The 13129-nt window shown below is 65.7% G+C and overlaps 1 protein-coding gene across 1 annotated transcript in view; it reads right to left on the reverse strand.

The window, feature by feature from the left end:
* Positions 1 to 12983, reverse strand: part of HSPG2 (heparan sulfate proteoglycan 2) — a 45998-nt gene extending 33015 nt beyond the window's left edge. Inside the window, exons 1-11 of the mRNA XM_068171850.1 lie at positions 12865 to 12983; positions 7470 to 7599; positions 6559 to 6642; positions 6024 to 6133; positions 5880 to 5938; positions 5105 to 5265; positions 4786 to 4911; positions 3994 to 4236; positions 2729 to 2848; positions 2524 to 2655; positions 973 to 1117 (exon numbers count right to left, since the gene is read on the reverse strand). Of these exons, the coding sequence (XP_068027951.1) occupies positions 973 to 1117; positions 2524 to 2655; positions 2729 to 2848; positions 3994 to 4236; positions 4786 to 4911; positions 5105 to 5265; positions 5880 to 5938; positions 6024 to 6133; positions 6559 to 6642; positions 7470 to 7599; positions 12865 to 12924 (1370 nt within the window). The 5' untranslated portion in view covers positions 12925 to 12983. The remainder of the gene's footprint in view (positions 1 to 972; positions 1118 to 2523; positions 2656 to 2728; positions 2849 to 3993; positions 4237 to 4785; positions 4912 to 5104; positions 5266 to 5879; positions 5939 to 6023; positions 6134 to 6558; positions 6643 to 7469; positions 7600 to 12864) is intronic.
* Between the last annotated feature and the right edge of the window lie 146 nt (positions 12984 to 13129).

The following is a 13129-nucleotide window of genomic DNA, read 5'->3' on the forward strand; positions in this document are numbered from 1 at the left end:
GCACACCCAGTGCCACAAACACCCATTACACCCAGTGCCCGGCACACCCATTACACCCAGTGCCCCTCACATCCAGTGCCCTGCACACCTGGCACCCAGTGCCCCGCACACCCAGTGCCCAGCACCCAGTGCCCTGCACACCCAGTGCCCAACACCCAGTGCCCCAAACACCCATTACACCCAGTGCCACTCACATCCAGTGCCCTGCACACCTGGCACCCAGTGCTCTGTACACCCATTACACCCAGTGCCCCGCACATCCAGTGCCCTGCACACCCAGTACACCCAGTGCCCCGCACACCCAGTGCCCAGTGCCCTGCACACCCAGTGCCCCGCACACCCAGTGCCCAGTGCCCTGCACACCCAGTGCCCAGTGCCCTGCACACCCAGTGCCCAGTGCCCCGCACATCCAGTGCCCTGCACACCCAGTGCCCCGCACACCCAGTGCCCAGTGCCCTGCACACCCAGTGCCCAGTGCCCCGCACATCCAGTGCCCTGCACACCCAGTACACCCAGTGCCCCGCACACCCAGTGCCCAGTGCCCTGCACACCCAGTGCCCCGCACACCCAGTGCCCAGTGCCCTGCACACCCAGTGCCCCGCACACCCAGTGCCAGCCCTAGCACAGGAGCCCATGCCCTCTGCACGGCCGGCTTACACCCCGGCCCCGCCCCAATCTCAGACCACGCCCATTGCACAAGCACCGCCCACTAGCGACAAACACTACTGCTAGCCACGCCCATTTGTCCAAAACCCCGCCCACATAGACCACACCCTTCACAGAAGCCCCGCCCCGAGGCTTGCCCCACCACCTCAGCCCCAAACAAACCCCGCCCACACAGACCCCACCCCAAACACAGGCTCCTCCCATCACAGAGCACACCCAATCACAAGTTCTTCCCAAGGCAAGCCACGCCCCTCTCCTCCAATCAGCAACCAGCACCCCTTAGGTCCCGCCCTCGGCCCCGCCCACCTGTGGCTGCTGGGGGTGTGTCCCCAGTTGAGGCGCCAGGTGACGATGGGGGTGGGGACACCGGTGGCTACACAGGTGAAGGTGACGGTCTGGCCTGGCACCGCCCTCACCGACTCCCGCGGCAGCGTCACCACCTGTGGGGGCACTGCCACCGCCACCCAGTCATTGTCACCGCCACCGGCACCACCCAGACCGCACAGCACCGCCGGAGGACAGGGACACTGCCACCGTCACCCATTGTCACCGCCACCGGCACCACCCAGACCGCACAGCACCCCCGGAGGACAGGGACACTGCCACCACCACCCATTGTCACCGCCACCGGCACCACCCACACCGCACAGCACCCCCGGAGGACAGGGACACTGCCACCACCACCCATTGTCACCGCCACCGGCACCACCCACACTGCACAGCACCCCCGGAGGACAGGGACACTGCCACCGCCACCCAGTCATTGTCACCGCCACCGGCACCACCCACACCGCACAGCACCCCCGGAGGACAGGGACACTGCCACCGCCACCCATTGTCACCACCATGGGCACCCACACCGCACAGCACCCCCGGAGGACAGGGACACTGCCACTGACACCCATTGTCACCACCATGGGCACCCACACCGCACAGCACCCCCGGAGGACAGGGACACTGCCACCGACACCCATTGTCACCGCCACCGGCACCACCCAGACCGCACAGCACCCCCGGAGGACAGGGACACTGCCACCACCACTCCATCACTGCAACGCCACTACCACTGACGCAGTCACCACCCACCCCAGGTGTCAAGGACACTGTCACTGTCATCCCTGTCATCCTGGACCGCCACTGCCACTGGCACCACCTGCCCTGCTAGCACCCCAGGGAACTGGGACACTGCCACTGCCACCCTGTCCTTGTCACTGCCACTGGTACCATCTGCTCTGTGTGGCACCACTGGAAGATGGGGACACTGTCATCGCCACCCCAGACCCACCCGGGGACAGGTTCTTTGGCACTGTGTCTCCAGTCCAGCTTGGGGACAGGGTCCCCAATGTGATACCCAGCCTAGTTCTGTGACATGTTCCCAGCATGGCACCACCTGGGGGCAAGCTCCCAGCACAGGGTTCCCAGCCTGGTGCCATGCCACAGGCTTCCCAGAGCGGCACTGTCCCCAGTGTGGCAGCCAGCACCGTGCCACAGCACAGGGACCGGGACACAGTGTCCCCAGTATGGTCCTGTGGCACCGGCTCGGGCACAGAGTCCCCAGCCCAGTGCCATGGAACAATGTCCCCAGGCACAGTGTCACCAGCCTGGTACCATGACACAATATCCCCAGCCCTGTGCTATGGCACAAGGCCCCTGGGCAGTGTCCCCAGCCTGGTGTCACAGCAAAGGGTCCCTGGCACAGCTCAGACACAGCCCCGTGTCCCGAGGACAGCTTGAGCACAGTGTCCCCATCCTGGCGCCACAGCATCTCTGGCACAGCACCCCTGGCACAGCATCCCCAGCCCAGCCTTGGTCCCCATGTCCCCTGCCTGCCGAGCTGTCCCCTCCGGTGTCACTCACCACATCCAACCTCGTCGCTGCGGTCGGGACAGTCGGGCTCCCTGTCGCACTGGTAGCTGGCTCGGATGCAGCTCCCGCTGGACACGCAGCGGAATTCCGCTGGCCCACACACCGCGCCGGGCGCCTTGGTGGCTGCAGGAGGTCACAGCACGGTGTCAGCTGTGTCCCCGTGTCCCCACACACGTCCCCGAGGCCCCGTACTCACGGCAGTCGCTCTCGTCGGAGCCGTCGCCGCAGTCGTTCTCGCCGTCGCAGCGCCAGAGCTTGAGGGCGCAGTGCCCGTTGTCACACTTGAACTCGTTGGGCTCGCAGGGGGACGGGGTGCCTGGGGGGCACGGAGCAGGTCAGCACCCAGAATGCCAGAATCAGTTAGGTTGGAAACTTTGAGATCATTGATGACCCAACACCACCTTGTCACCCAGACCATGGCACTGAGTGCCACTTCCAGGCTTTCCTTAAACACTTCCAGGGACGGTGACTCCACCACCTCCCTGGGCAGCCCCTTCCAGTCACCCTTTCTGTGCAGAGCTTCTTCCTAAAGTCCAGCCTGAACCTCTCCTGCACACCTTAAGGCTGTGTCCTCTCATCCTGTTCCTAGATCTCTGGGAGTAGAGCACAACCCCCGCCGGGCTCTCCCCTCCTGTCAGGGAGTTGTAGAGCGATAAGGGCCCCCCTGAACCTCCCTTTCTCCAGGCTGATCCCCCCATTTCCCTCAGCCTCGCAGGACTTGTGTTCCAGACCCCTCACCAGCCTTGTTGCCCTTCTCTGGACACGCTCCAGCCCCTCCAGGTCCTTCCTAAATTGGGGTGCCCAGAACTGGACACTGCACTCGAGGTGCTGCCTAACCAGTGCCGAGCACAGGGGAAGAATCACTGCCCTGCTCCTGCTGGCCACACCATTCCTGATCCAGGCCAGGAGCCATTGGCCTTCTTGGCCACCTGGGCACACGGCTGGCTCATGTCCAGCCTGCTGTCCATCAGTCCCTGCAGGTCCCTTTCTGCCTGGCTGCTGTCCAGCCACTCTGTCCCCAGCCTGTAGCGCTGCAGGGGTTGTTGTGGCCAAAGTGCAGGACCCAGCAGTCAGTCTTGTTAAACCTCACATCGATGGATTCATCACTTGGATCCAGCCTGTCCAGGTCCCTCTGCAGAGCCCCTGACCCTCCAGCAGATCCACACTCACTCCCAGCTTGGTTTGGATCTCAGTGCCCTCACCCAGATCATCAGTAAAGATATTGAAGAGAACTGGGCCCACCACTGATCCCTGGGGACACATCTGGTGACCAGACACCAACTGCACCATCTCCCAGCGTTTCTGGGCCCGGCCATCAGCCAGCTCCCAGCCCAGCACAGAGTGAACCTGCCCCAGCCATGGACTGCCAGCTCTCCAGGAGTTTGCCAGGGGACACAGTGCCCGAGGCTTTGCGGAAGCGCAGGTAGAGCCCCCCAAAGCCTCGCCGACCCCAGGACCCACCGCAGGCGTCCTCGTCGGAGCCGTCGGCGCAGTCGCGCTCTCCGTCGCACAGGTAGTCCCGGGGGACGCAGCGCCCGTCCCTGCAGGCAGCCTCACCCCCCTGGCACCCCCCGGCCACCGGTTTTGGGAGACGTGGGGTGAAGGGGCGCAGGGGGGACGCTGGGGTGGTGCCCGCGGGGACGGTGCTCAGCGGGCGCGTGGTGGCCGGGCGGGCGGTGCTGGGGGGTGGCCGTGGGGAGGGCTCTGGGGGCAGATAAAAGGGGGGTTACGGGGGGACTTAGGGGAGAGTGGGGGTAAAGAGGATGGGTCTGGAGGAGAATGGTGCAAGGGGGGCTTATGGAGGAGTGTAGGGGCAAAATGGGGTGCAGAGGGGTTATACTGGGAAAAAAGGAGGTGTGAGGAGTGTTTATGGGGGCATAAGGATAAAACTGGGGTGCAGGGGGATTATAGGGAGAAATGGGGATGCAGAGTGGTATAGAGGGGCATACTGGGCAAAAGGGGTGTGGGAAGTGTTTATGGGGTGCAGGGGGGTTGGGGGAAAATGAGGGCGCAGTAGAGTATAAGGGGGCATATGGGAAAAAGGGGTTGTAGGGAATGTTCATGGGGGTGTAGGGGTAAAATAGGGGGCAGGGAGGTTAAAGGGGGAAGTGGGGGTGCAGAAGGAGAGTATAGGAGTGTTATAGGCAAGAGAGGGGGTACAGAGGGGAAGTGTCAGGGCCATGCGGTGGGGAATGGGGGCAGGGGGCGTCGGTGGGGACAGAGGAGGTTCCGGGGGGTGCAGAGCTGCCTCACCACATCCCTCCTCGTCGGAGGCGTCGTGGCAGTCGGGCCGGCGGTCACAGCGATATTCCAAGGCCACGCACTCCCCACTCCCACAGGAGAACTCCCCCACGATGCAAGCGCGTGGCTGGGGGGTCACTGCGGCCGCGGAGGGGGCACACGGTCAGGGGGTCACCCCCAAATATCCCTCCCCCCCCCGAATTTGGCCAGACATGAGAGCCAGCAGAGTAACATGGGTTGGGATGTGGTGCCCTGAGCCCCCCAGCCCCAAGCTGCTCCAGAGCACCCCAAAACCTCCTCAGACTCCCCCCAGAGCTCCCCCCGGGCTCACCGGCTCCCAGGCGACGGAACTGGAAGCCCTGGGGGGAGGTGAGGTAGGAGGCGATGGAGCCGCCGGCCAACAGGTCCTGCAGGACCCCCCTGAGCTGCGCCTCGTCCCCGTTCCCCTCTGAGCCCACGTCCAGCTCCACGAACACATCCCCGTCCAGCTGCCTGGGGGACAAGGGGTCAGCATCCCAAAACAGCCACACTGCACCCCCAAATCAGCCCTGAGCCTCCAAACTGTCCACATTGCACCCCAAGAAATCCCCATCACCTCCAATCCACCCCATCACCTCCAAATGCCTCCGTCACCCCAAAAACTCCCTGCACTCCCAAAAGCTCTTCACTGCACGCTGAAACGTCCTCACTGCAACCCAAAAGCCCCTCTTTGCACCCCACAACATTTCCATCACCTCCAATCCACCCCAACACCCACAAAACCTCTCTGTCCTCCCAAAAGCCCCTCATTTCACCCCAAAACTTCCTCATTGCACCCAAAACTCTTCTCATTGCACCCCAAAAGCCCCTTCACCTCCAATCTGCCCCATCACCTCCAAACAACTCCATCATCCCCAAAACCTCCCTGCACTCCCAAAAGCTCTTTGCTGCATCCCAAAACTTCCTCATTGCACCCCAAAATCTCCCCGGATGACGCCTTGCTCCCCCAGCCCCCCCTGCCCAACCTGTTTTCCTGACCTTCCAAAACCCTTTGGGCCCTCCCAAACCCTCTAAGCCCCTCTAGACTCCCCCAAGCCCCCCAAAGCTCCCAAAGCCCCCCCACTCACTTGATGAAGACCACGCTGACCACCTGCTCCCCAGGCACTTTGTAATACTCTGACTCCAGCTGTTGGGGGGCAGAAAATGAGGGGTCAGGATGGTCCCTTGGGTGCCCCCCACCCCAGCACCCCCTGAGTCCCCCCAGTCCTCACCGTATCCACCACGGCCTCAGAAATCTCCCGAAATTCCTCGGAATCGGGGTCCTCCAGCCGTGAGCTGTAGTCGATGCTGCGGGTGAAGTTCACCAGCGCCCGGAAATAAACTGGGGGTGGGGGGTGCCAAAGTTGGGGGATGGGGTGCCAAAACTGGAGGGGCGGCACCTGCACACCCAAAAAAATCCCCCCCCTGTGACCCTCACCCAGCTGTGACCCCCCCCCCAGCCAGATGTTCCTCCTGTTCCCCAGCTGTGTGCCCCCCAGTGATTGGGATCCCGCCCAATAAAGCACAGGAGGAAGAAAAGTGGGGGTGCAGCAAAGGGGGGTCCCCAAAAAGTGTCACTTACTGATCGGGGGGTCGTCCTCGGGCTCGGCCACCACCATGCCCGCGGGTGCGGGGCGGGGCCCGGGCGCTGCCCCCAGGGAGGAGGAGGAGGAAGAGGAAGGAGGAGGATGAAGAGGAGACAGAGGTTGAGAGCGGTGCCAGCGGGGACCAGCCCAGGGCCAGGTGCCATCCACAGCGTCCCCTTACCGGTGGGTGCCAGCCCGCTGCTGGGAGCCGTGGCCGTGACTGCCGGTGGCCAGGGAACACCACTGCCATCCTCCCCGCTGCCATCTGCCGTGGGCACAGTGTGAGGGTGGCACCCGCCCGCGGGGACCTCCGTAAGTGTGGACACCCACACACGGTGACACCCACCCAATCATGGTGGCACCCAGTGCCACATTTGCCACCAAATGCCACCAGATCCCAGTGCCATCCACGATGGGGACCATGTGTTGGCACCGGAGGGGCATCTACATGTGCCACACACACCCATGGTAGCCACCACCTGGTGACATTTTACTGCCAGATGACACCAGGTCCTAGTGCCATCTACCCTGGGGACAGCATGGGAGCACCCGGGGTGGTATCTACCCACGGTGACACCCACTCATGGTGACATTCACCCACAGTGGTGCTCACCCACTCGCTGCCTCCCTTCCACTGGCTGCCACCAAATCCTGGTGGCATCTGTGATGGGAGCAGCATGAGTGGCACTCGATCACACTGACATCCACCCACCCAGTGCCACCTTATCACCAGATGCCACCAGGTCCAAGGACACGGTGCCTTGGACAGTGCAGGCAGCATCCAAGGTGGCACCCACATATCCAGTGCCACCTTAGTGCTGGATGCCATCAGGTCCAATTCCCATCTGCAGTGGGGACAGTGGTGGCACCCACGGTGGCACCAACTGATGGTAACACCCCCCACCTGGTGACACCATTCATGTCAAACCACAGTGACATTCAGCCAAAGTGACTCCCACTCCTGGTGTCACCGACCCACCCAGTGCCACCATACCACCAGGTCCCAGTGCCATCCGCAGTGGGGACTGTGCAAGTGGCACCCAGGGTGGCATCAGGACCCACCCACCCTGGTGCCCCCTGGGGTCCCCTCACCTCCAGAGGCCACCAGGTCCTCGTCATCTGACAGGTGCCGGTAGTAGCGCCGTCCCTGCGTGTCCCCGACGTGATCGGCCACGGTGTCCTCGGGGAAGGCGTCGGCCCAGCCGCGGGCGCCGCCGGTGACCTGGGGGATGGGGCCACCGTGGGATGGGGCCACCCGCGGGACACGTCACCCCGGGGGGGGACGGGGGTGGGGGTGCGTGGCTGTGCGGTGGCGTCACCGGGAAAAGGGAGGGGGATGAGCTCATCACACCCCCTCAGCATTCCTGCCTCGACCGGCACCGGGACTGCCTGCACTGGGATCACCGGCACCGGGACCGCTGGCACCGGGACCACCGGCACCGGGACCGCCGGCACCAAGACATGCGTGTGCCAGGGAGCCCGGTGTGCACACGGGCGTGCAGCAGCACGGGAAGCGCGTGCACACGCGTCCACACTGCTCCACGTGCGCGCTGACACGGGGACACGTCTGCACTGCCACACGCAGGAGCCGACACGGGGACGCGCGTGCATGCGGGTTTGCAGCGCAACGTGCACGCGCGCCCACGGTGACACCTTGTCGTGCACGCGCCTGCACCGGTACAGGCGCGTGCACTGCCACGCGCGTGGCCTGCCACGGGGGCGCGTGCACGCTGACACGTGGCTGTGCACGCGCATTGCACGAGCTGTGCCCGCACCGACGCAAAGGCGCGTCCACAGCCGGGCGTGCGCGCGTGTTCGCGGCACCACGCGTGTGCACCGACGGCGGGGACGCGTGTGAGCGCACACCCCACGGCGGTCACCTACAGGTGACGGCGCACAAACACCGGCACCGCCGCACACCCGCGCGTGTGCCCCCGCCGGGTGCGCCCCGGTGCCCGCGGGTCCGGGCACACGCGTGTGCGGCGCCGCGGGTGCCCCCGCCCCGGCCCCGGCAGGAATCCGTCGCAGCAGCAGTTTGCTGTGCAAACAAGCGCCGGGGGATTAGGCGGGCGCTGGGGGGGACGGGACACGGGGGGAACACGGGGGGACAAGGGGGGGGACACAGGGGGGCACACCGGGCACGCGGCCACACGGGTGGGAGGACCCAACACCCCAAGGGGTCTGGCTGGGGAGGCCCTTCGTGGGTGTCAGGTTCCCCATGCAATGGGGAAACTGAGGCACGAGGCCGTGTGTGCTTGGGGGGGTTCTGCTGCTCCCCAGATGTGCTCTGAGCGTGTGAGCGTGTGGGTTCTCTGCCCCACATCCCCACAAGTGTACCCCGCCGCGTGTGGGTGCTCTGCCATTGTCCCCCGACTGCTCAGCCCCCGCAGCCGCGCACACGCACCGGGTGCGCGGGGGCTCTGCCACTGTGTCCCTCACTCGTGCACCGAGCCCGTGGGTGCCAGCCCCTGGGTGCCCTGGAATTGCCCCCTCACTCGTGCACCGAGCCCGTGGGTGCCAGCCCCTGGGTGCCCTGGAATCGCCCCCTGCTTGCACACCGAGCCCGTGGGTGCCAGCCCCTGGGTGCCCTGGAATTGCCCCCTGCTCGCACACGGAGCCCGTGGGTGCCAGCCCCTGGGTGCCCTGGAATCGCCCCCTGCTCGAGCACGGAGCCCGTGGGTGCTCAGCCCCTGGGTGCCCTGGAATCGCCCCCTGCTCGCGCACGGAGCCCGTGGGTGCCAGCCCCTGGGTGCCCTGGAATCGCCCCCTGCTCGAGCACGGAGCCCGTGGGTGCTCAGCCCCTGGGTGCCCTGGAATTGCCCCCTGCTCACGCACGGAGCCCGTGGGCGTGGGTGCCAGCCCCTGGGTGCCCTGGAATCGCCCCCTGCTCGCGCACGGAGCCCGTGGGTGCTCAGCCCCGGCGCCGCAGCCCCAGCCCGGCCGGAGGAAGGGCAGCTCCGTGTCGGGTGTCCGGTGGTGTCCGCGCAGGGTCGGGGACAATCCCCCGCTCCGGTTACCGGAAGCCTATCCGCGCCGCGGCCCCGCACCCCCGGACGCCGGGGCCCCCCCGGACACCCGGGTCCCCCCCGCTGCCGCCGGGGCACCGCGCCCGGCCGGACGCCACGGCCCCGCCGCCGCTCACATTTTCCACTCCCCGGCCCAAATCCTGCCCCGCACCCTGGGGAAAAGTTGGGGGAAGGGGGGCGAGGAAGAGGAGGTTGAGGAAGCACAACCCTGCCCAGCTCCCGCTTCCAAACTGCACCCCAAACTGGGGGAACACCTCAAACCCCCTTTATTGGCGTGTCCCCTGCTAATCTGAGTATCTGCTCCCGCCAGTTTGGATGTTCCCTCGCTAAAATCTGGATGTGGCTCCTCAAATCTTGAAGTGGCCCCCAAATCTGGATGTGCCCCCCCCGGTTAATTCATCCGGGTGAGGAAGAGGAGGTGACGCAGCACAAGAATAATAACCGGGGGGGGGGGGTTTATTAATAGCAGTCCCCCCCCGGCTTATTGTTCCCCCAAGGTCATGCTAAAAGGTGTTTCCCCCATGAAAAAACCCTCCTCCCCCCACCCGGGGGTCCCCAAGGACTGAGCCACCTCCAGTTTGGGGGGATGGGGGTCACCGCGGGATTTGGGGGGGCTGCCAGCACAGCTGGTGGGATGCTGGTCCCGGGGGGGGGACAGAGGCAGCTGCTCTCCCCCTCCCCCCCCCCCAACCCAGCCGCCCCCGGGATTTGGGGGTGAAACAGCTGCGGGGTCAGAGCCACAGCCGGGCAGGCAGGGGGGCCCCAAATATGTGGCTGCCCTCCCCCCCTGCATTCCTCCCTGTTGGCATTGCCTAATTTATCCCGAAAGGACTCGGACTGGGGGGGCCGATCCCGGCGGTTTTGGGGTAAATGGGCTTTGGAGGGGAGACTTTGTTTTTGGGGGGGTGATCTCCTGGGGGGAGATTGGTGGGGGGGGTGATGGGTTTTTGGGGAGGGAGATGGGTTTTGGAGAGTGGAGATGAGTTGTGGGGGGTTGATGGGTTTTGGGGGGGAAAATGGATTTTTGGGGGAAGGGATATGGGTTTTTTTGGGGGGGGAAAGGTTTGGGGGGGACATGGATATAGGGGTGGAGATGGGTTTTTCTTGGGGGGCATACACAGATTTTTTTGGGGGGCAATTTTTGGGGAAGTGGGTTTTTTTGGTGGGATAACAAAACTTTTTGGGGGAGTGTCGGGCTTTCACGGCGAGGGGGAAACCCAGGAGTCCTGGCAAGGACCCAGCGTCTGAGCTGACCTTCCTCCCCGCCTTCCTCCTCCTCCCCCTCATCCCAGCCGGGCCATCTTTGGCGATGGGAAAGAGCCGAAGGCAAGAGGCCATGTGCGCTGAGGGCCCGGAGGGTCCCCGAGTGCCCTCGAGTACTCCCGGGTGGCCCCAAATGCCCCCAGGTAGCCCCAAATGCCCCTAGGTGTCCCCAAATGCCCCCACGTGCCCCCAGGTGTGACAGGAGCCTCCCCAGCAGCGCGGGCCCCCCCAAAGCGGCCGTGGCCGTGCCCCCCTCCATGCGTGCCCCGGGCACACGAGTGTGCAGGAGCGCGGGAGGTGTGCGTGGGGTGTCCCCCCCTTCCCCAGCCCTTCCCCCCGGGCAGGGTGATCTTATCGCACATTCCTGCTTCGCCCTCCCCTTCCCCCCCACCAAATTAACTCTTCGCAGCCCTTGGGGGTGGCACCCCCGTGCCCCACCCTACGCCAAACCCCTCCGTGGGCCGCGTGGGAATCCCCCCCCCCCCAACCGCCCCGTGTTTGTAGGGGGATGTACGGCCCAGCATCCCGGCCAGGGGGGTTATTGGGGTGCTCGGTCCCCAAATCCCCCCATGTGCCTCAGCAGAATGGGGGGGTGGGGGATTGTAAAGCGGGGATCCCCCCCCCTTTGTCCCCGCCAGCCCCCCCGGACGTGGGTGGGAGCCCCACGGACAGCGGGGGGGGGCCGCGCTGCCAGCAGGGCCCCGAGCACAAGGCCCCCTCTGTTCTCCACCCCGGGCACCCGCCCAACCCCAAACCACCCCCTGCCCCTCCACCTCGCCGTCCCCCCCGCACCCCACTGGGGGACCCCCCCGGAAATCGGGAGTGCGCAGCCCCACGGCGCAAACCCCCCTGCACCCCGCCGGGGGGTACCCAGAGGTGTCACCCCCTGCCCCACTGCCCCCAGCAGGGTGGGGACCCCCCCAGGGGCACCCCCCGACGCAGCGCCCCCCCCCCGGGGGGGTATTTTGGGACGGTTATTTTTAGGGTGACCGGCGCCACCATCACCCTTTTAAATTTAGCTGGGGCGGGGGATGGGGTGAGGGCACGGACGGGGTGGGGGGGCACCCCAAAAGCAGGATTTAAGTGCCCCTATAAGTGACCCTCACCCATGGCAGGGTCTGGGGGCGAGGGGGGGGGGGCTGGACCACCATGAGTGGCTTTATGGGGTGATGGGAACCAACCCCTCTCTGGGGTCACGGGGGACCCCAATTCCCTGAAGGAACAGGGTGGGGTGATGGAAACCCCCCCCGACTGGGGCTCTCACACAGGGGCCATGGGGACCCCAGGGGTACAGGGATGGGTGCCCCCATGTACCCCCAAGTCCCTGGGGGACCTCAAGCCCCATAGAGGACAGGCAGGGAGTCCCCATGCACCCCATTCCCAGATGGGACAGGGCATGGGGAGAGGGACCCCACCTCTCCTTTGGGGGGACACTGCAATTCCCAGATGGGACAGGGTGGGCTCTGGGGTCTCCACGTGGCTCTGGTACAGGGGGGGACCCCCAGTCCCTTAGAGAGGGGGGCAGGGTGCCAGAAATCCCCTGGTACAGGGGGGACCCCCAATCCCTTAAGGAATAGGGACCCCCACATCTCCTTGGTGTCCTGGGGGACCCCAATTCCGTGATAACAAGGATCCTCAAATCCTTCAAGAGACACAAACTCCGTGGGGGACCCCAACTCCTAGAAGGATCCCCAACTCCAGGGAGGGTGTGCTAACTCGCCTAGGGGACCCCAACTCCTTCAGGGGACCCCAGCTGCGTGGTACCCAAATCCTTTAGGGGATCCCAAAATCGTGTGGGGACCCCAACTCCTTTAAGGGCCCCAAGTACTTTAAGGTATCAGGGATCCCAAAAGCACAGGGGGCTCACAACTGTTCTATGGAATTCCCGCTCCGGGGACCCTAACTCCTGTAGGGGACCCCAACTCCTCCAAGGAATTCCACCTCCGGGACCCTGACTCCTTTCGGGGATCCCAGCTCCGTGGGGGGACTCCAACTCCTGCAAGGGACCTCAGCTCCTTTAAGAGACCCCAAATCCGCGGGCAGAGACCCCAGCTCCTTTCAGGTACCCCAAATCCTTTAGAGGTCCCCAACTCCTTCGCGGGACCCCAACTCCGGGCCCCCCAACTCCTTTCCGGGACCTCCCAGCTCGGCGAGGGGACGCCAGCCCCCCGCGCTGCCGGGCCGCCGGCCGCACTCACCCCCAGGAGGGTCCCCAGCAGCAGGAGGGTCCCCAGCGCCGCCGGGCCCCGCCGCCCCATCGCCGCTGCGGCCCCGCCGAGATCGCTCCGCTCGCTCCGCTCCGCTCCGGCCGCGCCGCCGCCCCGGGGCCGCCCCGCCCCCCCCCCGACCCCCCCGGTCCGCGGGGCGGGGCCGCGCCGCGCGCGCCCGCGGGGGACACGGCGGGGCGGCCACGGGGACACGGCGGGACAGCGCCGGGAGCGGGCGCCGGGACACGGGGACACC

The sequence above is a fragment of the Anomalospiza imberbis genome, chromosome 23, assembly GCF_031753505.1.
Source record: "Anomalospiza imberbis isolate Cuckoo-Finch-1a 21T00152 chromosome 23, ASM3175350v1, whole genome shotgun sequence".
Lineage (NCBI taxonomy): Eukaryota > Metazoa > Chordata > Aves > Passeriformes > Viduidae > Anomalospiza > Anomalospiza imberbis.